General features: G+C 41.6%; 1 protein-coding gene across 3 annotated transcripts in view; it reads right to left on the minus strand.

Annotated features, from left to right (window-relative positions):
* The window catches only part of piezo2b (piezo-type mechanosensitive ion channel component 2b), a 78,449-nt gene that overhangs the window by 36,097 nt on the left and 20,184 nt on the right, over positions 1-22,168 (minus strand). For all 3 annotated transcript variants that reach the window (XM_076744540.1, XM_076744538.1, XM_076744537.1), the window contains exons 5-17: positions 19,534-19,696; positions 17,427-17,691; positions 15,639-15,852; positions 11,975-12,149; positions 9,224-9,343; positions 8,444-8,479; positions 7,582-7,699; positions 6,167-6,348; positions 4,375-4,605; positions 3,533-3,653; positions 2,137-2,330; positions 1,279-1,427; positions 179-352 (exon numbers count right to left, since the gene is read on the minus strand). In XM_076744540.1, the coding sequence (XP_076600655.1) occupies positions 179-352; positions 1,279-1,427; positions 2,137-2,330; positions 3,533-3,653; positions 4,375-4,605; positions 6,167-6,348; positions 7,582-7,699; positions 8,444-8,479; positions 9,224-9,343; positions 11,975-12,149; positions 15,639-15,852; positions 17,427-17,691; positions 19,534-19,696 (2,142 nt within the window). The remainder of the gene's footprint in view (positions 1-178; positions 353-1,278; positions 1,428-2,136; positions 2,331-3,532; positions 3,654-4,374; positions 4,606-6,166; positions 6,349-7,581; positions 7,700-8,443; positions 8,480-9,223; positions 9,344-11,974; positions 12,150-15,638; positions 15,853-17,426; positions 17,692-19,533; positions 19,697-22,168) is intronic.

Below are 22,168 nucleotides of genomic sequence, written 5' to 3' on the forward strand. Positions count from 1 at the left end.
TTGTAGATAAATCTTGCAAAGCAAAAAATAAATCAACCAGAATGAGATCTGGCATCTGGCAGCTTGTCTATGAACAGTTTGTTTGCAATTCAGCTGTGTGAACTTAAACGACCCAAATAAAAAAGAGCAAATCTCAATGATGGCTTGGACAAAAGCAGACAAACAGAACGTGTCTCACCTGTAGATTGTGCTCTCCTCTTTGGCCACCACCGCCTGGAGGTCGGTGAGCTCCAGGAAGCGGTCGTGGAAGTAGTGCATGTGGAGAATACACACCAACAGGAAGGAGGTGGGAATGAAAATCCTGGTGAAGAGTATGGAGACAGTGAACTTCTCCAGGCCCAGGTCCTTCAAGCTGCACGGATGGGAAAATGAGAGGAAACAGAAGAACATGAGACCTGAGTTTACATCTTCTTTAAGGCACCCCTGAGTGAGACTGATGACAAAAAGTGAACGAAAAAGCTCCATAAAAAGTCAAAATTCTCTGAACAATGAAAGGTTAAAAGGGGGATTAAATGCTAGTCTGCCATAGCTGGACTGTTTGAACAGTGATTCCCTTCACTGCACTCTTAACAACCTAAGGCTGATGCAAAACCTTGAAAGCAATCTGCTTATTACTTCACCAAAACTTTGAACAGACGCTTACATATTTATGTATTCTCTTTTTTATTACATTTAAATGTTAAAACATTTTCTACATTGTGTATAATCTGTTTTTATCTTCATTTTTATGTAGAGCTGTATTTCCTGTTCGCAGTCTAATGATAGTGTTTCGAACTATCAACTTTTCTTCAGGCCAAACATTTAACATTTACGTTTCAGGACAGAGGAGAGGCCTGAAACATTAACAACTCCCTGGAAATTCATCAGCGTACAAAACCACACTTTCTTATTGCCTTCAAATATCAGCATTCCTGTGATGATGGTGATACAGAGAAGGAGCCTGTTCTTCAAATGTGTCTAAACTAATCCAGGCTAACATGCTGCTATCAGGCTAAATTTATGATAATTCGGTTCTTAGGGCCATGTTAGAAGATTCCTGGATGAAGTTAACTTGAGTAACAGTGTGCTCTTTTTCTAAGAAAACAGCAGTATCAGCAGAGTTGTTATTGGCTGGTGCTGATCATGTGACTTGTGGTAGCTGTGTTGGGAACCCAGCATCCAAGTCTACAAGTTAAATAAAGAGAAAAACAGATGGTTTGATGACTCAGTGTCCACTGTTGCCAGTCAGGGAAGTGAGACCGGCAGTGAGTCAGTAACCTGCTTCTCAGACGTGCTCACCTCTCCACGTCCATGCTGGTCACTTTGGACCAGAAGGGCGGCGAGTTTTCAAACTGGTAGGTGTAGACCAGGGTGAGGACCAGCATGGTGTACACCACCACCGACATCCAGAAGTACTTCAGGAGCTTTCGCCACCACTCATAGTGCACCTAGAGAAGAATGACTGTGATCATTGTGCTTCAGGGGTAATGAATTCTGTGACATGAACAGCTGTAATGCATTAAATTAAACATGGTGCGCAGAGGACATCTGGATTTAAGGTGACTGCTCTCTTTTATTGTGGAAGGAGTTATAAAACAGTCGAGAAAACACTGTGGACTGTAAGTCTGCTGTACACAAACTTTATGACATAATAAAATTGTCAGCACCTTCTGTCTTGGGGAAATTGAATTTGGAAACTTTACAGCATCCTACCCATACACTAATTTTGGAATACGGACAGTAACACTGAGTAAACAGCCTCATTTTACTGACGACGTGTTCACTTTTGAACGTGTACAATTTGGTTTGAAGGGGCTTTTTAAGCACAAGAGGTCACCAGACTTTCTTGGCCTGCAAATTTGTGCAAATTAAAGACAAATCAAATTATTTTTTTCTAGTCAACATCCAAAATATTCCATGGATATTAAACATATCTGTCTGAATTACACATAATATAAATGTGTACTGCGTATTTGGAAATGTGCATACATCAGAGCAGAAGGCGGAAAAACGTTAAACACCAAAGAAAACTGAGGAGAAATCTGAGAGAAACATTGGGATGATGCATCTGCGTGTGTGTGTGTGTGTGTGTGTGTGTGTGTGTGCTGACATACATCTAACATAAGCATGCAATAATACAGAGGTGTGTTTTGGCACCTGATAGAGCACCACGCAGGAGAGGAACATCATCATGTAGATGATCTTGTACATGACGATGGTTCCCTCGAAGCTGACGAAGAAGAACATGCCACCACAGATGTAGATCCAGTATTTAACCAGCAGAGCCATGACCATGCTTCCCAGAACCTGCATGATGTCCTGCTCCCCTCCCTCCTCTGAGTCCTCTTCCTCTATAAAACACAGCAGCGAATCAGAAAACTCTGCATCAACTGAGACACGTACAGTACAAACACTTCATAATAAACCTGCAATAGTTTATAACTCATTATCATTTTGTTGTACCAAGGACATTTTGATTGTTTATTAATGTACAGTAAACAGCTGACAAACTTCTCCTGTGAAGACATATTTAATATTATCAAAACTATGCTTTACAATGTTGTCAATGATTATCTGTTTACACACCAGCCTCCACTAATGGGAGCCCGCAGGAGGCATTATTCTGTAGTTATCGCCAAATACATTCATAAACATTTTTATCTGCATATAAAACTGCATTATATTGGGTTATAAACCGTATTAAATATTCATATAATGCTTGTAATTGATGAAGTAAAGCATTACCAACAGTTTGTCTTATACAGTTTTCAGCTAAATGGAATTTTGACATGTCTGTGGAAAACACTGGAGGATTCGACGGCCTGGTAGAGAGCATATGAATTACTGAATTTGTTGGAAAGAAATTCTGAAGTCTTATCTGATGTTGGAATTTATCAGCGGAGTGGCACTCAGACCTTTTGGCCTCGTAGAAATCTGGATGACCTGCAGAACAGCCTCAGCATTCTTCCCTCATCGTGAAAATAAACTAAGAGCATAACGTGTGAAGTGCAAACACACCCCGATGCTCACAGTCGGCTTTCCATGGCTTGGCTATGTGTGGCATATTCACTCGTGCTCTACAGTATTAATAACACTTTATCCAGACCAGCATTGCCTTTGTGTCTGCCGATTGCTTGTTTTGTTGCTCTCTTTTCTGCCACTTGCTGTCATCCGTAAATTTTAACCATCACCTCACTGGTTTCAAAACATCTCGCCAAAGAACTGCAGCTGAAAATTAGCCACCTGGCTAACACTGGCTCATTTATAGAAATGCTGATTACTGTGTCCTCGGAAACAAGTAAATGAGATGAAACAAAGCTGAAGGCTTCCAAAAAAAGTCAAGAAATCTCAATATTTTACACCACACAATATGTACAAATACTGAAAAGAGCCACCAGCAAAAGTATTTTCTGACACCTGCAAATGATAGTTAGCATCGTCTGGGTTATGGGTGGTGCTAACAGCTGGAGGAACTTTCCAAATTTCCTTTCTCTATCTTAATCAATACAGTATTCATGCTATAGTCTAAATGAAGTAAGAGTCCAGGACTTACCCTTCTTCTTCTGATCCTCCACATGAACGTCTGAGAGACCGGCGCTGTCCTCCTTTTGTTTTTCCCATCTCTCTGTGAGCGTTTGTCTCAGCAGCAGCCAGAAGCTCAGCAGACACAGGGCCTACGCACAATAAATAAAACGTTTAGACGCGCAAATGATCGGCAAGAATAGAGAAGATTCACTGATGAATCATTTGCATTTACTTTAACTAGCTGAGAGCATACTATAACACAGAGAGAGATGTATAAATCAGAATTGAGTTTCTAAACTTTCAAGCATGTGTTGCATCCATCCGCCTCTTAAAATAAACTTTAAAAATACAGTTTGACTCAGGTGTGAAATATAATTGCATCTCCACTCTCTGGAGGGATGAACGTATGCGCTGTTTAACAAAACAGTAGCACGGGTGATAAAGAACACATTAAGGCTGGAAGTCTGCGGCGGCCTACTGACGTAGAAAATCTCATTCTAGACACAATTAGGTCAGGCTGAGCAGCTGCCAACATGAAAGTCTTTGAGCTCTTCCAAAACATGTCAAAACACTACAAACCTGACCTTCTCCTTCAGGAGCACATTGTATGACTGCCCTCTCTCATTTAAGTAATTGACTATTAGGGAGACACAGTTTGACAATGTTCAGTTCCAGAATCTAAAGAGTGTCTTCCATCAGCTGCGAACGTCTGCTGCATTAGAAATCCTCGCACGTATTAAATTGCGTTTTCGGATCACAGGTTGTAACTCAATCTAAAGGTCAGTTTTAATGATTGTGTGGATTTACAACAGACAGACACACACAGCAATGTCAAAATCAAGAAAATTCTGTTCATTTTAACTCCCAAACCTTGGATGAAAGTGAGTGGAAAGGGTTGTTTTTCTTGAGAAAGAACCCCGGGACCCCGGCCAAGTTCTCAAAACTCCAAATGTACTGCAGAACTATCAGCAGGTTGCCGTAGGCCACCATGAAGGGAGAAGACAGCATGGCGTAACGCCTCCGGTCCCTCACCATCCAGAGCATGCAAGACCAGATGAGGAAGACAAACGTCAGCCAGCTGACGTAGGTGATGCTCCACGCCTGATGAGAACAAATCACAGAAGATTATTCATGAATAAAACAGAGCTTTATACAGTCGTCTGGGCTTCTTGCCTGCATCTCCACAAGTTGGCAATTCAGAGTAGATATCTGTATCTGAATGGAAAGAGGAGAACGGGTTGTCTAAAACAAAGCTCAATTTCATGGATTTCTTCAGTCCTACTGTTTTTTTTTTTTTCATTGTCTTTTAGGATGTATTTGTGTGAAACTGATGCATCCGAGTTAGACGTTTGCTCAGGAGCCATGGATGTACAGACAACTATGACCTGAGTTACTTTTGCTACAGAAGAAAAATAAAGAATTTTAGTTCTTCTGAAAATCACCTGCTTGCAAGCACAACTAACTAAACTCTAATTAAATTAACAACTTCAGAATTTCGCCAGCATTTTCCCAGAACTACTCCCACATTTTCAGTTCTTTCCAGGAAGCTTTCTCAGGGAATTATCAGGAAATTAGGGCTACCTGTTAAACAAAGCATGACCATTATACTCCTCAAAATGAAGGTTTAAACATCTAAATCCGGTCCACGCTGCAGGGAAGAAAATTCAGCTGTGGAAATCCTGAACCCTGGTGGAAAAATATTGGGCCAGAAAATACTGGAATCGGCCTAAAAAGTTGCTTAAACTCTTTTCCAGAAAAAAATACCACAATAATGATCTCAGTGTCGTCAGTAGTGGCTTTTGTTTACTCTTTTCTTCCTTGAGAATAAGGGGTGCAGTATTTCAGTATTTAAGGTAAAATGCGTCATTTGGGTCCAAAGGGATAATTTGGTTTTATCCCAGATTCAGATTTTCATCGCGTACGATACAATTTAACACAGCGTTTGGTTTTCCCATCATCAACACCGTGTTTCTTTGCTGCACTGAAAGAAAAATCTACTGTCCACAGGCCTTTTAATAAATAACGTTTTTTCTATGTAACCAAGTCATAATCAAAGTCAAACTAAGTAACCGTTACTCAGATGTGTTTAACTATGATTCATCCAGGAATTTTCAAACTAAGAACAGATGCTCTTTTTTAGAAATATCCTGCCACACATTCAGCTGCAGAAGCTGCCCAGTACAACCACAGTTTCCTTCTGTTGGCCGGCCAGCGGTTCCACTGGAGCAGAGAGGGGCGGGGGTCAGTGCCTTGCTCAAGGGTAAATCGAATTTGATCAAGGAGGCAGGAGTGTTTGGCATTTACTAACCACGCCAGCATGTTTCCAGCAGGTCTGTGGGTTTAAAGTTGTGATTTTCTGGTTATAATGCTGCATATTCATGTCATGTCAAATTAAAGTGTAAATATAGGCTGCAGACTGGAAAACAACAGTCACATCTTGGTTTTGAGAAGAAAGATTTGTTTTGTTTTGTTTTGTTTTTTTTACTTAAGGAGTAAAACTTTACTTAAGGAGAGGCATTTTTATGGTTTATGGTCAATTTTGAGTTTACAAATGAAAGTGCTTTTGGATGCTTTCCTTCCAAACATTCGAATACATGAAACAAATGCAGCTTAGCCCAGCTTCTGTAACTCTGTAACACCATCTGTGGGCTGTATTACTCACCATCATTGCTATGAGAGCACAGATGTAGCTCTGTTTCATTATGAAGTGGAAGATTTTGACCATCGCACCGACTCCTCTTTTCTTTATCCCATCCTCTCCTTCCTCAGACTTCTCCTCTCCTCCCTCCAACGCCGAATCCTCCGGGGGCAGACACACTTCATACACACACTCATCCTTCTTCTCTGGTTGGACACAGAAACACAAATCACTGTTACTCACAGTTACGGCACTCTGTGGTATTATTGAGTTAAGTAAGGTACTCTAGTGATTTAGTGTTGAGCTTCCACAAAGCTAAGGCCAATTGTAAGATGCAAAGTTAAAAAAGAATCTTTGTTAGATCCTCTCCTGACACCCACATCCTTCAAAATCCACTGCCCACTTTGTAACACAGGCTTTTTGTTTACCGAGACAAGAAAGAGTCTACAGCCAAGCTAGCAGCTCTGTGAGGCTGTACTTTGGCACAGCTTTGAGCTGAATGCTAACATGAGTATGTTAACATGCTGATGTAGAGTGTTAGCATGCTATCGCCTGTTAATTAGCACACAGAGTACAGGCTTGAATGTAAATAATAATGTGGTGACACAAGAGGAAAAGTCAGAGGATCACCAAAGTCAGTAGGATTCAGCCTCTGGATACCATGAATGACTTTACAAGTTTTCATGGAAATTCACATCATATTTGTTGAGATATTTCAGTCCAAAGTGGTGGACCAACAGACTGTTAGCCACCTGCTAGCATGGCTAAAAGTAGTCTCAAAAACAAAAGTGTTCAAGTGGGTTATTGTCTTAGACTTTACAAAGTTCCTTCAGAGTCACAGAAGACATTAAACAGCTGTATTCACAGGCTGTGACGTGCCCCCCCACGACTAGTAAACTGACTGTGACCTGTAAAATCAGCGAAGTGCCCCTTTAAGGCAATTCTGTGAATTCAGTGGCGACAAACTGCAAAGTTAAAGTACAAAGAGAGTCAAAACAAAGTGTTGTGCAATCAATATAAAGGAACTGTGTCTATGGCAAACAAATCCAGTGATTCCTGAAGGAGTGCAAATGCGTAATAGTCAGTTTATAAATCCTCAAAATGCCTGTTTTCATATTTTACTCCATAAAGCTGCATAAAACCACACAACTCTCTGAGGTCAGCTTAAAAAGGAAAATAACCATAATATCACACCATTTCCACATAGCAGCAGTGCTAGTTTATGTTTCGGTTTATGCTGACTTTGCGTCATATATTTGGATTTGAGGATGCAACTGCAGTCAAGGACTTCTTTCTCATGTCCAAATATGACACAAAATCAGCATAAACCTGCCTTGATAACTTCTACGTTACACCATCTATAACCTGAGATTTAATAACTTAACAGTACACCACTGACTTCGATCTTTGAAGGTTACGATAGAGGGTAAGCAGCTCACCTGTGCCGTCGCTGGGCTGGTCCATTTTATAATGGGGGGTGGAGTACAAGTCCAGACAGACCGGTCCATTCTCAGTTGTGACAAAGTCAAAGGACGTCCCGTTTGAGGTGGGCACGGCCTGTAGATCATCATCATACATTACAAAGAGATTTCTGTAACTGAGGAATAGATTTGTGGTGGGGTCACAGGACTGTACAGCCTTCTGCCCCACAAAGACAAACAGGAGCAACCGCTTCAGTGTGATTAAACAACTCATCAGCTTTCCACCACACACTGAGTTCGTTTTTAGTTTTTAATTACCACATTCTGGCTTTGTAGGGCAGCAGAGGGAGTTTCTCTACTTTTCACACTGCACATTTTTTGATTTAACCCAGCACAACCTGCCCGATAACCCCGAGCTGAGAGGCATTTCATAAAATAAATACACAAAGGGAGTTACTTTGACATTTTCTAAACCAAATCTGTGGTCAATTCAAGCCCAATATTACATGTATCAGTATTCACTGGACATGTTTCCTTCAGCTTTACTGTGGTGCAAAACATTTATAGGTAAGAGCATTTCCCCAAACTAAAGCACAAGCCCTGACATCTTCCATGTTTCCAACTCAGAGGCACTCAGAGCAACGACTTCATGATGACAGCTTGACAACTGAGCAGGTGTAAGGCAGTACATGCAGTGTATCTGGGACAGCAGGGACAGTGGGAAAAGGAGTTTCACTTTCACACACAGGCTACTGTTAACTCGTTCTATGAGGGTGCAGGGTGACAAGCACTTTGCAGTGATTCCTTTTCTTGCAGCAAGTCTAAGGGGTGAGAGGGTGGGGAGGTAAAATGCACAGATTAAATCCAGAGCGGCCCCCACCTCAGTTGTACTGATGCCATCCTGGGTGGAGAGGAGCTAGGAGGAGAAAAGAGCATACAAGGCAAGGTGTGTTATCGATGAGCTGCTGAAGTCAAAGGCCTCCTCGTTCTTTATAGTCGCTGATAAGCAGGAACAAAGTCGAGCAGCACTACTCTGTAAATCGAGCCCATCACTCATCTGTGTCTGCACACCCTAAAAGCTTTTAAACCTCAGGAGGTGGCCGGTGGAGACAGACTACGGACCTTGATATGGGAACAAGGTCAGAGTGTGTGTGTGTGTGTGTGTGTGTGTGTGTGTGTGTGTGTGTGTGTGTGTGTGTGCATTGAAATCCACCCAGGGAAGGATGAGTGTATTATGAAGGTGAAAGCTCGAGTAAAACAAGATGTAAGCTTGTGAAAACAATTAACAACTACAGCTTGAGTTTACACAATAACAAAGAGTCGGTTTCCTGTTTACTTTCTGAAATACTTCAGCTTTTTTTCATTATTATTGTTTAAAGGCCCAACTGATGATAGTAGTTCCAGGCCAACACGAGTTATCAGTTGTAAGAAGGGAACAAGGAAATGGGTTTTTAGCAGCCAAGCTGGTTAAAAGAAGTTAAGACTTCAGAAGTTAAATTCCAAACAGATTTCATGTTATTTTCCAGGCATGTTTTCATGCTTTTAACAAAAGGGTTCCTGTATATGTACTGTACAACAGCATGCTCACCAAAGGATGATACTTCATGGCTAATAATCAATGCTTTGTTAGTCGTGTGTGTGTGTGTGAACGCTGGCGTACGTTTTTCTCGTCTGTGCCTTGGCGTGATTCCCACCACAGCTGCCTCTTCCTGTTGGCTGAGTTATTTGTTCTGTTTCCGACCAGATCTTCCTCCTCGCACATATCACCGTCCTTCTCGTCCTGAAAAAACATAGATGGATATTTTGGATGATATATATATATATATATCTTCACCAGTGGACTTTGAAGTCAGTGCACTGGTGTGCAGCAGAGAAGACGCTCGAAAGAAACACAGTTTTACTCAGCTGCTGCTGAGCAGTGTTTTACAGTGTAGGAGGACAATATCTGAGGAGGAGTTGGTGACCTTTTAAAAGAGGAAATGATGCAGTTTTACTGTAAATGATCAGCATTTCTTACCATTGATTTTCTGCCTTTTGTTCAAAGTAGTTTGTCCTGGCAGTGGCTCAAATACCACAAAATACAGAAAAAACTGAACAAAAAGTAATTTACTTTCAGACTCTCTGACACATTTTCTTCTTCAGTTCACAGACAGTGGTTTTCTGTCTTTCAGTAGTTCTCACTGTTAGTTTCTTTGAACAAGACAGAATAATGCTGTACTAGAAAAGAAGATTCAATCCAAAAAATACCGCATGAGGTTAAATTGTGCAGTATTCGGGCTAAATAACTAAATGCATGTGTTAAGTCTGTGATTTTCTGCATTAAAAATCTAAATTTGATCGTCATCCACCACAAGTTTAGCAATGGCAGCAATGCCTGAAGAAGAATTCCTGTTTTCATTACTGGTTTGTAGCTCGGTTCGAGTTTTGTTTCCAGTGTTGGTTATGGTGTTAGATGTGTTTTCCTTAGAAATAAAAGCAACGTCAATCACACACTCTTTTGGATTCAGCACAATAATTTGTTAACAAAACCAACATGAAGCCCAGACGGCACAATCAAAACATTTGCTCTATGACTGAATTATTACACCCACATCGCTGTGTGACTGCCATTTCTGCATTTCTTTGTCTGATATTTTTACTAAAATTGGATTGAATTATTCTGTTTTCACAGTTTTTGCTGCATTGGAGAATTGCTGCTGAATAAACACAGACCATGAACTACAAATCAAGCGTTAAATCAATTGAGAAATGGTAACAGTGCATCCAGATTTTTCTCCTCATTTTGGCAAAGATGAGGCCCATCATCATCTGGCATCTCTGCCATGGAACAAACCTGTCAGCTGCTGATTTATCTCTTAATCAAGTTTTATTATTAGCGTCGTCTAAAGAGTAAGAGTAGGTGAAAACGCACACACACGCTGTGGAGGGATCAATAATGCATACAGTCCCGCAGGTTTACAGGGAAGTATTGACCCCTCTATAAAAACACTAATCTATAAGTCCATTACAGAGGAGCTGAGCGTCGAGCTGTGAGGAGAAAGAAGACAGGTTGAGATCAGGAGCGGGGGTCTTCATGGCATTAAAGTCCACTTTCCACATCGCATGACGTGTTATTGAGAACTGCAGGCGTTCCGTGATGTTAAGTTAATTTCAGTTAGTTTTGGAACGCTTTAAATTTCTTACATATTGTACCTTTAATGTTTAGGTTCTCTGACCTTTATCAGGTTAAATTCAGACTGTTTGAAGCCTGAGGGTCAAAAAACTAATTGTTTTTCAGGTTCTAGTTTGATGCACCTGTCAACAAAACTTTCTTGTGTAAATCTCTCTAGCGACTGAACCCAGATTGCAGTTAAAATTAGAAATGTGATCCATCATCACTTTATCATGAAGTCATCAATTTTGGATCTGTGGTGTCTGAGTTGTTATGTAACGGTTACATTTTTTTTTACCTTCTAGACCACCTTTAACTCAGTCATGCGTTGTCAGAATTAGACCAACGGTGCCTCAGATAACACCTGAGCTACGGCACACAGATCCAGCCAGCAATCGATCGTCCTGGAATCTTCCATCTATACAGTTTCTCTGATCACGAGGCCACCTGGCTGCCCATTTAATTCAATCTGTTTTCTATTTCAGTTACTGTCTGGAATTTACTGAGGAGCCGTGTTGGAGTTGTTGCGTGCCAGATTCAGCTAAACATCTCTGACACCCACTGACTTCTCGCACCACCCAGTTTTACATGAACTCCAAAAATGCAGTTTTCTCCAAACAAGAGCTCATTCACATTTAGCAGCATAAACACAAAGTTAAATTACACACTGCTTGTGTAATTTAGAAGGGGAGGTTATTCTGCCCGGAGGCAATAATGCAGGTTTATTCTACACATTTAACATTTCTGTTTCCCTCCAGATCTATAATTAAAGAAAAATCCACGCTCAGATGCTCTGTTATCATCAATTTTAGCTGCGATTTTGTGATTAAGAGATTTACTCTTTGCTCTTTGTCTTGTATTTTGTTAACTGCTCAATTAATTGTTTTGCTGCATCTCCCAAATTCCCTGTGTGCAATGCCCAGACAGCAGGTGTGAACTTGGTGCATTTAGCTTAGGGTTGAAGAGCTGAAATGTTTTTGACAGCTGAAACATTTTATATCTCCAATTCCTACAATATATAAAACCAAGTATTTCCAATGATGTACGTCAGAGAATCATCAAGATTTCTGGGCCATTTTTCCCTTCACCTTTACAAAAGTCAAGAGAATCGATTGTGATTGTTTTTCAGTCAGATTCACCTAATATAATGAACCTGGAGGGTCAAATTATTGACATATTCTACAGTAAATGTCACAGCGCTGTCGACTACAAAGGTCCACTCTTAAGTGTTTTCATTGTATTTCTGTCTGCTGTCCTCACCGTCAGCTGGTCGATGGGTTCCTGCAGCCACAGGCGGATCAGCGTGGCCAGGGTGTAGTAGAGGATCAGCAGCATGATGGGGTTGACAAAGTGGTACCACTTACGATCCGGGTGCACAATGAGCTTCCATGTGTAGGAGCAGTTGGTCTGAACAATGGGGGAGATGCCAAATACACTGTGGAGACAGACAGACAGACAGACAGACAGACAGGTACATCAAGTTGAGACAGAGATGAACACAGATGCTGACCACAAACAAAGCCTGAACTTTTGATAACGTAGACGTCAACATAAGCATTAATGGTGGCATAAGGGTTTGACTTCTAACAAAGATCATTCAACTTTATGGTTGTTCCAGATACTGAAACTTTTCTTGGTCTTGGGAGTTTGTATAGTTCGTCCACACCGAATACTTTCTCCTCTTCAGGCCTACAAAAAGCCTTCAAATCATCAGCCTACACTGAGGCCTGGAGTTGTGCTGAGTGGTCACAAGTAGATACTTCTTCATTCAAAGTGGTCACAAGCTGAAAAGTCTGGAAACAAGTGCTGAGTACTGTCAGATCAGGGTCAAGCAGTTCTACTTCAGTGCCGTTCGTCGCTCTTCTCTCAATGACGAAATGCTAAAGTTCTGATTAAACTGACGCTGTATCAGCATCTGCGCTAACCTCTTTAGGAGCCGCCATTGTTGTTTTTGATGTCATCACAACTGTACCTCTACCAACTCTATGCTCATTAGGAAGCTGAGACGACTGTGGTTTGGCCACAAGCCCATAACTTGAAGCCTGGCGAGATGGATTGTTTGCCTGATCTCGCGAATCCAGCTGCCTCGCATGGTAAACTCTTTAAAGCATTCTTAATTTTAATTCCTACAAGCTTGATAAATACGGGTTCTGACGTTCTTAACAGATGGTTTATTACCACGATCAAACCACGTTCACAGTATGCTGGAACTATCAGCATACAGAACTCAAGTTACATCAACTGCAGCGATGCTGAAGTGTCGTACAGCCGACTTGCCCTCATGTAAACAGCTTCAGAAATTAAGCGTACTTTCTGACTTTCTGCTAGATGATATTCCTGTGAAGAAAATCTCCCTCTACGCCCTAACCTTGGAATCTGAAAAATGCAATGGGGCTAAAAGTCTGTTTGTATCACAAAGGATGCCACATGATTCACTCCTTTTCCTCTGCGCAGAATAAAGGTCATCCACTCCACAGGAACTGCACTGACGTATTCCAGTGACAACCACACAGATTTAGGTCCCTCCTGAGTCTATTCTTTCTATGCCATGTGGAGGAGCGAACACCCCCCTCTGACCCCATCACACTTCCTGAAAGGTTTCTTGTTGCAGCTGGGGAAGGCCCAGTGGTCATGTGACTGGGGACTTCCATTGTAAGGAGGGGAGGCAGGAAGTGGAGTGGAAGCCAGGCCTCTCAACGGCCTCACTCAACAGCCAGCCGACAGCAAGGCCGAGTCACTGTCAACAAGCACAATTAGGGCAGGCACTAAGGTGGCCCATTGTCCAATGGGGGCCGCACATATTTACGGCCGTAGGAGTTTCCCTCTGACCGCCTGAGGGGGTGCAGAGAGGAAACGGGACAGATCAGAGGAGGACACTTTACTTTTATCATCACATTGAGCCTCAGGTTTCATGCAGACAGAAATACCTCAGCGCCATGGAAAGTCAACATGAACGCAACGCAGGGGCGGCACATGATGAAATAGAAGCCTGTTCATGTGAGGAGCGATCAAAGGAGAATCCGTGCCACCGTAAATTTCCAAATTTAGGACTTCAAATACACAAATAAAGAGCTTGTTTCCTACCGCTTTAAAAAAATTACACGCGCTCTCCCATATTCACTTCTGGAAACTGAATGAAGCAAATTTAATAGATTGTACTGAAGTTATGTGACCTCTCTGGTGATCATTTAGCTTTTTTAAAGCGCCTAGTTTACTCGCTTTAAGGGTTTGGAGAGTCCACATATTTCATGATAAAAAAAAAAAAGCAAAATCAATCTGTCAAAAAAACAAACAAACACTTGTTTTAGCCCTTGAATCATTTTCCCTGTGGGAGTTCTTGACCCCAAGGTTGGATCCCATTAATTTAAATGGTGCTGTACAGTCACTGGAGCATTCACAGTTTAAATAGACTTATCGACTGTAATGAGCTTGTTTTCTAACGAGAAGGCCGTCAATGCAGCGCTGTAATCACACCTTATCTGTCGTCTGAGTCAGGAAAGGGATGGTGAGGACACAAGGTTTATTCAAGGCAGTTTCAGCTATGTATAGCTGTAAATAGCCTTGGTCCTGACACGCAGCAGCACAGCTTTCAAATGAGAAAACGTGAGATCAATAAAATGCTGCAACACCAAGGACACTGAGAAATCAGCTACGGTGAGTCAACAGCTACAGAGCTGCTGGTCTGGTTTAAAGCACAATTTCCTCCTGGACACACTGTACATGTATCCCATTATTTTTTTATCAAGTGTGTTTTTAGATTCAGACCCAAATGGAGATTTCTTAACATCGTCTACTATTAAAATCTAATAAAATTTAGCAGATTGATATTCTCTAAAGTTATACATTTTGGTGCCAAGTTGTCTCAGTGAGACTTTCAAAGTAAATTAAAGGTTAAAATATATATACATTAATCTGTATCAATAGGGATTTATTATTTAAACGACTGTATCTCTGCAGCATTTCTAATGGTTAAACGTTCTTTTCCTGCCACAGCAGAAAATCACCTTTTTGTCAAACATCTCGGTGGGTAACCTCGATGTGTATTTTTTGTAACGAGTAAACAAACAGCATTCTTTGCATTCCAGGTTGTCAGTCAAACAGAAGCAGCTTAGTGACTTAAGGCACTTTCTGCTACAGAGTCTGTATTCATTACAACTGCGACTAACGTATGTTGGCAAGACGCGCAACAATGTGGCTTTACTCCAACCACAACGCTTCACCGCTGCAGCCACAGACAGCTGATTGTCTCTTTTCTCATGCATAATAAAACAACACTGGTTGTAGTGAAGAGCCTAAAAGCTCTGCTTCGGATATTGATGTGCTGTGAGTAGGAGTTGGACATATCTCCCCTCCAGCTGGGTTTGTCTCTTGCTTTGCCTTCTTGTTTGTAACAATAGTAAATATTTACCATCGTTTAAACAAACTTGCCTTGGGCCCAATAAATATCGTTGAGCCAAAGGAGCTCTGGCTGCTGAGCTCTGTCATCACATCATGTATTTTCACATTATTAAGGAGCCAGACAGCGTAAGTATGGGTGTGTGCTGTTTTAACAAGAGAAATAGCATTTCAACAATTTGTCAAAGAGACATTTAATGATGGTAAGTTTAACTTTCACTAGATTGAGCCATCGCTCACTGCTGTGAGGGAGACAGTTTGTTTTTTCCTGTTAATGTTTCTTCACCTCCCTTCTGTAACTGCAGTCATGTGCACAACAAAGTTTAACGTGAGAAAATAATCTCAATCGATTGCATCCTAATAAGCAGACGGGGTATTTCAAATTAAAATGCTTTTTGATTTAGACTAATTTGCACCTGCACTGAATAATAAAAGGTAGACTTTAACAGATGAACTACAGGGCGTCGACAGCTTCAGAAGTTGGATTCTGTGTCTGCTTTGCTGCACATTGACTCTGCACGTGTCTGACCTGATGTAGCCGTCGCCCGGCGGGATGGACTCCTGGAAGAACTGGAACTGGTAGAGGTAGAGGACGACGAGGTGTCCAGCGCTGAAGATGGCCATCAGGACACACATGCAGCTGAAGATGAGTGTGTCGAAGGTCCGGCAGAGGGACCACCAGGTGCACAGGAACAGAAAGATGAAGAAGTAAACGGCCGAGGTCAACGAGGGCAGCATGATGCCTGCGAACACAAGCGCAGCGGGATACAAAGTCAGAAGACTGATTTATTCATCTGATCAGCATATACAAGATAATGATCAGTGTTTGTTTTGACCCCAATAGAGCACTTCATCAGATGTCAGGTACTTCAAATCTGAGTAATGTTTTCCCATTTCCATATTTGGCACTCGGTTTTGCTCACATAGCCAGCTCAAACAACGGTTAAGAATTATCTGCAAGCTACTGTTTGACTCACATTTGTTTGTAATGCAGTGAGCTGCCTTTGCAGGTTTCAGCCCTTTAGCTGCAATTCAAATATACTTTGCACTACTGCATCCTGACAATAACGTGCTTTTTGTTTTTTTAAGCACAAAGAGGAGCAGAAAAACGTGCTGCTCAAAATAACAGACAGAGATTCCTCTACTATTAATGGAGAATTTCACATGTTTGAGTCACTAAACACCATTCAGATCCTTTAAATAAAATCACTTTCTTGACATATTATAAATATCATAACAAGTACAGTCTCGACCTGAAGAGTCTGACATAACTTCTGTTATGATTTGGTGCTATATAAATAAAACTGACCTGACTTGACTTGACTTGATATAAACATATGCAAGCAGAGACGGAAAGTCACCAGCACACGTTGTCTTGTTTTAAGGGCTTAAAAGGTAAAAAGGTTGGTCACCACTGCCTTAAAAGATGTTTTTAACATCATTATTTCATGGCAGTGCTGATGGGAGCCTGATCTGTTCAAGAGTTTGTGACAAACTGGGTGAAAAATTGTGTGTTAATCAAGTGCAGTCTGAAAATCAAACCCACGCAGCAAAGAAGAATAAGGTGTGACTTTCATTTCGTTTGCAGCACATTTCAAATGAACGCTTTTTTAAAGAAGACCTTCTGCTCTGAGGACATCACAGCAGAATAAAACAGCACACTAACTGAAAAAGGTGCCTAAATATCAACTATAATAGACTTTCTAAAGCAAGCTGGAAGAATCTTTATAGTCTGATATAAGATAAGACTTTATTGATCCCACGCTGCAGAAATTCACGTGTTACAACAGCAAGAGTAAAAAGGAAAGACAGAAAAAAGAGCAAATAGACAATAAAAAGATTAAAAAAAATAAAATCAACTGTGGAGACTATGTACATCATATACAAAAGAGTATAAAAATATATAGTACAGTAAAAAATCTATAATATTGCAAAAGATAAGTTGCACAGATGTGATGGGTATTAGTGTATGTTGACATAAATAACGGAGGAGTGCAGAAAGTCGCTTTTGATGCTGTGATGTGAAACAACATGGACACAGAGCTGCGTTAAATGATGGTGGAGTTAAAGAGTCTGGCAGCCACTGGATTGACAGACCTGCGGCGGCGTTCCTTCTTACACAGTGGATGCAGCAGATTGTTGCTAAAGGAGCTGCTTAAGGCCCCCACTGTCTAATGCAGGGGGTGAGAGGGGTTCTCCAAGATATTATACATCATATCAGTTTAAATCTGCTGCTGTCTGGTTGTTTGAGAATCAACAAATCACCTAAACAATCAGACGGTGTAAAAATTAACTTAGAGCACTCAAAGCTGCTCACCTGTCAAGCCCAACAAGATGGTGACCACCACCTTCCCAGCAGTGGTGATCAAGTTCCCGATAATCTCCTTCACTTTGGACGCAACCTCCGCCACGAGCCGCAGGATTTTCATCTTGGTGCTCTCCTTCACCTCCTCCTCTTCCTCCTCGTCCTCGTCCAGCTCCTCGTCCTCGTCCAGCTCCTCGTCCTCCTCGGCCTCATACCCCGCTTCGAAGTCCTCCTCCAGCAGGATGTTGTCGTCCAGGCTCAGCTTCTCCTCTTCCTCCTTGGAGGCAGATTGCAGTGACACGTTTCAGTATTGAATGATGAATGTTGCAGTTTGGAGGTCAGCGCTCTCCATGGTGCTGAAAACAGCTTCCTACAGGTAGCGCTTGCATAACAATCCCTCTGTAAAGTCCCGCTGAGAGTGTGTCTGAGCATGTTTAGCGTGTAGCACAGCATATTTAAACATATACGTGGTGTGTGTGGCTGCTTGAGACATTAGCGACACTTGGCAGATGTTTTCCTCTGGAACCACATGTTGGCTTCAGATCTAATCCACTGAGTTCTTCTCTAAGCTCTAAGCAAATATGTGTCCCCCTTTTCCTGCAGTCTCAATAAAATAGAGACATAATAACAAGTGAGCCATTCACTGTGATTTATATAGAGCGCATAAGGCACCAGACAAAGAAAGTAGCAGGTGGTATGAACCCTGTTTTGAATCAAACAGCAGTTGCAGCTCAGATGGCTCACTGACGGAAATAAAAGCCCGAACACAACGCAGGCTATATAGATGAATTCCTGGTGTTTCTCAGTAATGGGGAGCAATGCCATCTGTGCCAGCGTGAGCAGCACAGTCGAAGTGAAAGTGAATGTGGATTTAATTAACACTGAGTCATAAAGAGAGGGGAGGACTTGCCAGGGGATGGGGGCTGTAGTCCAAGTCATCAGCACACAGGGGAACTCGCTATTCAAGCTCCTGCTCCCAGCTTACGAAGCTCAATGTGGACATTATGTACAGAGCAGGAGAAACAACTGTCAACTCCACTTGACACTTCAGCTTGCAGGAACTCTTTTTTTTTTTTTAACCGATGTGGAGCAAACATTTATTCTGATCAGTTATGACTCCCATGAGGTGGTATTTAATTTTTGCTTACATTCAATGCCAGCGAACACACACAGATGTCATCCGTGACATATGAACTGCGAAAGACCTGAACTGCCGTCTGGAAATCAGCTTGTCTCGGTGTCGTCTGAGACATCGAGACATTTCCTCTTTATATTTATGAGATCGTTCTCATCAAGACATTTTTTTACTTCTTCGTCTTAGTTTTATGGATGTAAAGGTCTGCTAGTACACAGCCTCCAGATGTTTATCTCCATACGCACCCTAATCCACATCTTCACACCATTTACTTAAAATCAAGGATGAAGCAATAAATCAATTAATGTATTAGTGCAACAGTTCTCACAGGATTTCTCATACATGGCTTCACCCGTTTTGGCTTCTTTCCATTGTTTTCTCTTACAATCACTATTTCTGACGGCTGTGCACCTGAAAAACTCACATGCTGGAAAATGTGTTACGTTACAGCCAAACACCAGCTGTGAGCTCTCGTCGTTCATCTTAGCTTAACAGCATATTTAACAGGTTTTAATTAGTTTCAATGTAATTGCTTTTTCCTGTTTTAAAATGTGGTGAAACATTGTGTATTCTCTTCTTTCTTTAAACTGTTTCCTCTTAGTTTACTGTTTTGTTAATCGATCAATCGTTTTAGTAAGAAAAAAAAGGCACATTTGCAGTTTCCTGGCTCTGCTTTTGCTGCGTTTCTCAGATTCATGTCAATGTGAATGGAATATCTTTGCCTTAGGGACGATTGCCTGGATGAAACGAGTTATTTGGAGAGGTCACCTTGAGCTACGAGGAATTGCAATGGGCAATTTTCAATAATTAACTGTAAAATCAATGAGCAGATTCATTCATAATAAAAGAGAAAGGAGTTCCAGCCCTACTTCAAGAACAGCTTCATGACCATTACAGGAGAATAGATCATGAATAGACAGACAGATAAAGTCAAAGTCAGACACTGTTGTCGGGACGTTGTGTGTCAGCACAAATAAAACCCACTTGTTCTTCTGCTTCAAAGTCGGCGTTGTATTGGGCCATGTCCTCAGGCGGCCTCTTCTGGACCAGACTGCGACACAGCAGCCAGATGGCCAAGCCGGCCATGAACATGCCGATGTCAGGAATGAACACTCGGATGCCGTTGCCTGCGTCTGCGCCAATCACACTGGGGACAAACAGAAAACAGAGGATACGCGCTGAAAGAAAGCAGATGCTTGTTTCCTGAAAATAAGGATGAATCCCAATATCTCCCAGAAACTGTGATTTGGAGCATTCTTGCAGGCTGGGATCACCACCAAATGATGGAAAATGGGACAGAGTACAATAAACTTAACCGTGCACGGACGATCACTTCTAATATGAAACAGTTCTTCTAAGAAATCCAAGGACTTGTGGTCGCTCGTTTAGTTCAGTTGGACAAGGCCCACAAATAGCTGTGCTGCCGTATGTTATGAATCTGGCCTGGGATACTTGTCACATGTCACCTCCCTCTGTCTCCCCAAATCTTTCATGTCTGTCTCAACAATCCTTAAAAAATACACGCGGTTACATAAGCCCACTGAGCATTATTTCCATGCAATCTGTGTTCACGCAGACTGGAGCTGCACTTACGTGAGGGGATATTATTGCAGCAATTATATCTCTCAGAAAACACTACCTGTTCACATGAACGCATGGGAATCTGGATTTTTCCATGACTCAACTGTTCTTTTAATATGTGTTGTGTTGAATGCTTCAGCTTTTATATGGAGTACCACCCACTTTAATGAAATCTGGCTTGCCGGTTTTAAATGTATTGCTGTTAACAAGTGAGTGAAATTCCATTCAAACACAAAAAGGCCATGAGAGAGTGGGGTATTTGTCTTTAACTGAACTGTGAGAAACATGTTTACTCCCTTGAAAATTGCATCCTTTGTTCATAATAAGGTAGTGTGAACAACGAGCCCTCTTTTTCCTCATTAAACTGCATAAGTGAAAAGGACTTCAGATTTTTTCAGATTGAATGTGTTACTTGAGGCATGATGATGACACTATCTGACTTATCTTTACACAAAACACTGCACAGATAAAAATAATTTTTAAACAAGTAACACATATCCTGGTCTGCACAGTTTTCAATAATCCACAAAAACACGATGTTGATTGAAGTGTTGTGGTTATATCGCCATAAGCAAACAAAGCTTTTGTCATATTTGCTATTCGAAAAGTCTTCTCACCTCCTGTTCTAACAGGAAGCTAAACAGCGGTGAGCGGGTGTTGCCCTGACAGCTACAGTAATGTCACACTTCAAATGACCCAGTGAGATGTATTTGTGCAGCCTGAGGACAAGCTTTACGAGGTGTCATGATTGCATGTACAATTAAAGCAAATAAAAATTGTCCTTGAAATGGCTAACAGGTTTCAAAACCCTTAAAACTCACTTTAATCATCCCAACCAATTTCTATTTCAGTTTTACAACAATCACACTGCATCCTGTGCTTGGCCACCAAAGTGTTTTCTTTACATTTCATGCTGAGCTCCCAGTGTAATTAATCTGTTTACAATTAACCAAACATGCTGGTGATTCAGCGGCGCAGGCTGCGGAGAAAAAGCTGACCAAATGTTTTGATCGAGTTATAAAGCAACTGGTCACATCAAACAGAACCAATCTCCGTCTGGCCTTGACTGGATATAAAGCTTATAAAAGTTAACAAGTTGAAAACGGAGTGCTAATCAACACGATGGAAAACGCACACTCAGATAAATAGTTGAGGCTCTGGCTGCCGTTGGCGAGTTTAATCTAATCAAGGACGTCTGTTTCCATGTGCTTTATTGTTGTGAAGCTTTGTGCATCCTCACATGGATGAAAGAGATGGAAACCGTCAGAGCCAGACGAGGCTGAGCCAGCGACTGCAGTGACTCCTACTTTCCCCTGCTTATCATGTGAGAGAATTACAATAACATTAGCAGTGCTAAGACCTGTCTTCACCGCCGCAGGCCGCAGGGGTAATTGCTCATGAGACTTCAAGTGAAAAAACTACAAATACGGAGAGACCACAAAATCTGTACTAAGCCATATAAATATTTGGTATTTATAAGGTTTGAAAAGGTCAAACTTGCGGAAACTTGTAGGATTTTTCTGGGTAAAAAGACACACGAGCATTTTCATCCATACGGGCAGTACAGGGCGAAAGCATCTGCCTGTGCAGCAAATGCAGCTGTAAGCATTGTATATACTGTATATGATCCTCAACACAAACAGGTAAATGCAGGCGGGATAAAATGTTTATGGCTCTACATCCGCCACTTACAGTATACTATCCAGTGAGGGCTGTTGAGTACTGGAAAAAGGATGTGGCTGAGTTTGGACATTCCCGTACTTAGGAAACCACATCTAACACGATCATGGGGGTGTGAGGAGTCAGACACAGCGGCTAAAGCTTTGAAAAATCGGCCTGTCAACTGATTGTCAGATGTAACTGGGTTTAGCGTTCATCAAGAATCCACACGGGGACAGGTTAGGAGCATTTCTAAACCTTGTCCAAAGACGGGCCAGCGTGGCTAAATGCAAAAAGTGGTGTTTAATGTTATTGTGGGGTTGCTATATTTAGGCCACTTTGCACAGACAATGCAGCCTTCGATGTGTAAATCCAGCAG

This window comes from Chaetodon auriga, chromosome 12, assembly GCF_051107435.1.
Source record: "Chaetodon auriga isolate fChaAug3 chromosome 12, fChaAug3.hap1, whole genome shotgun sequence".
Taxonomy (NCBI): domain Eukaryota; kingdom Metazoa; phylum Chordata; class Actinopteri; order Chaetodontiformes; family Chaetodontidae; genus Chaetodon; species Chaetodon auriga.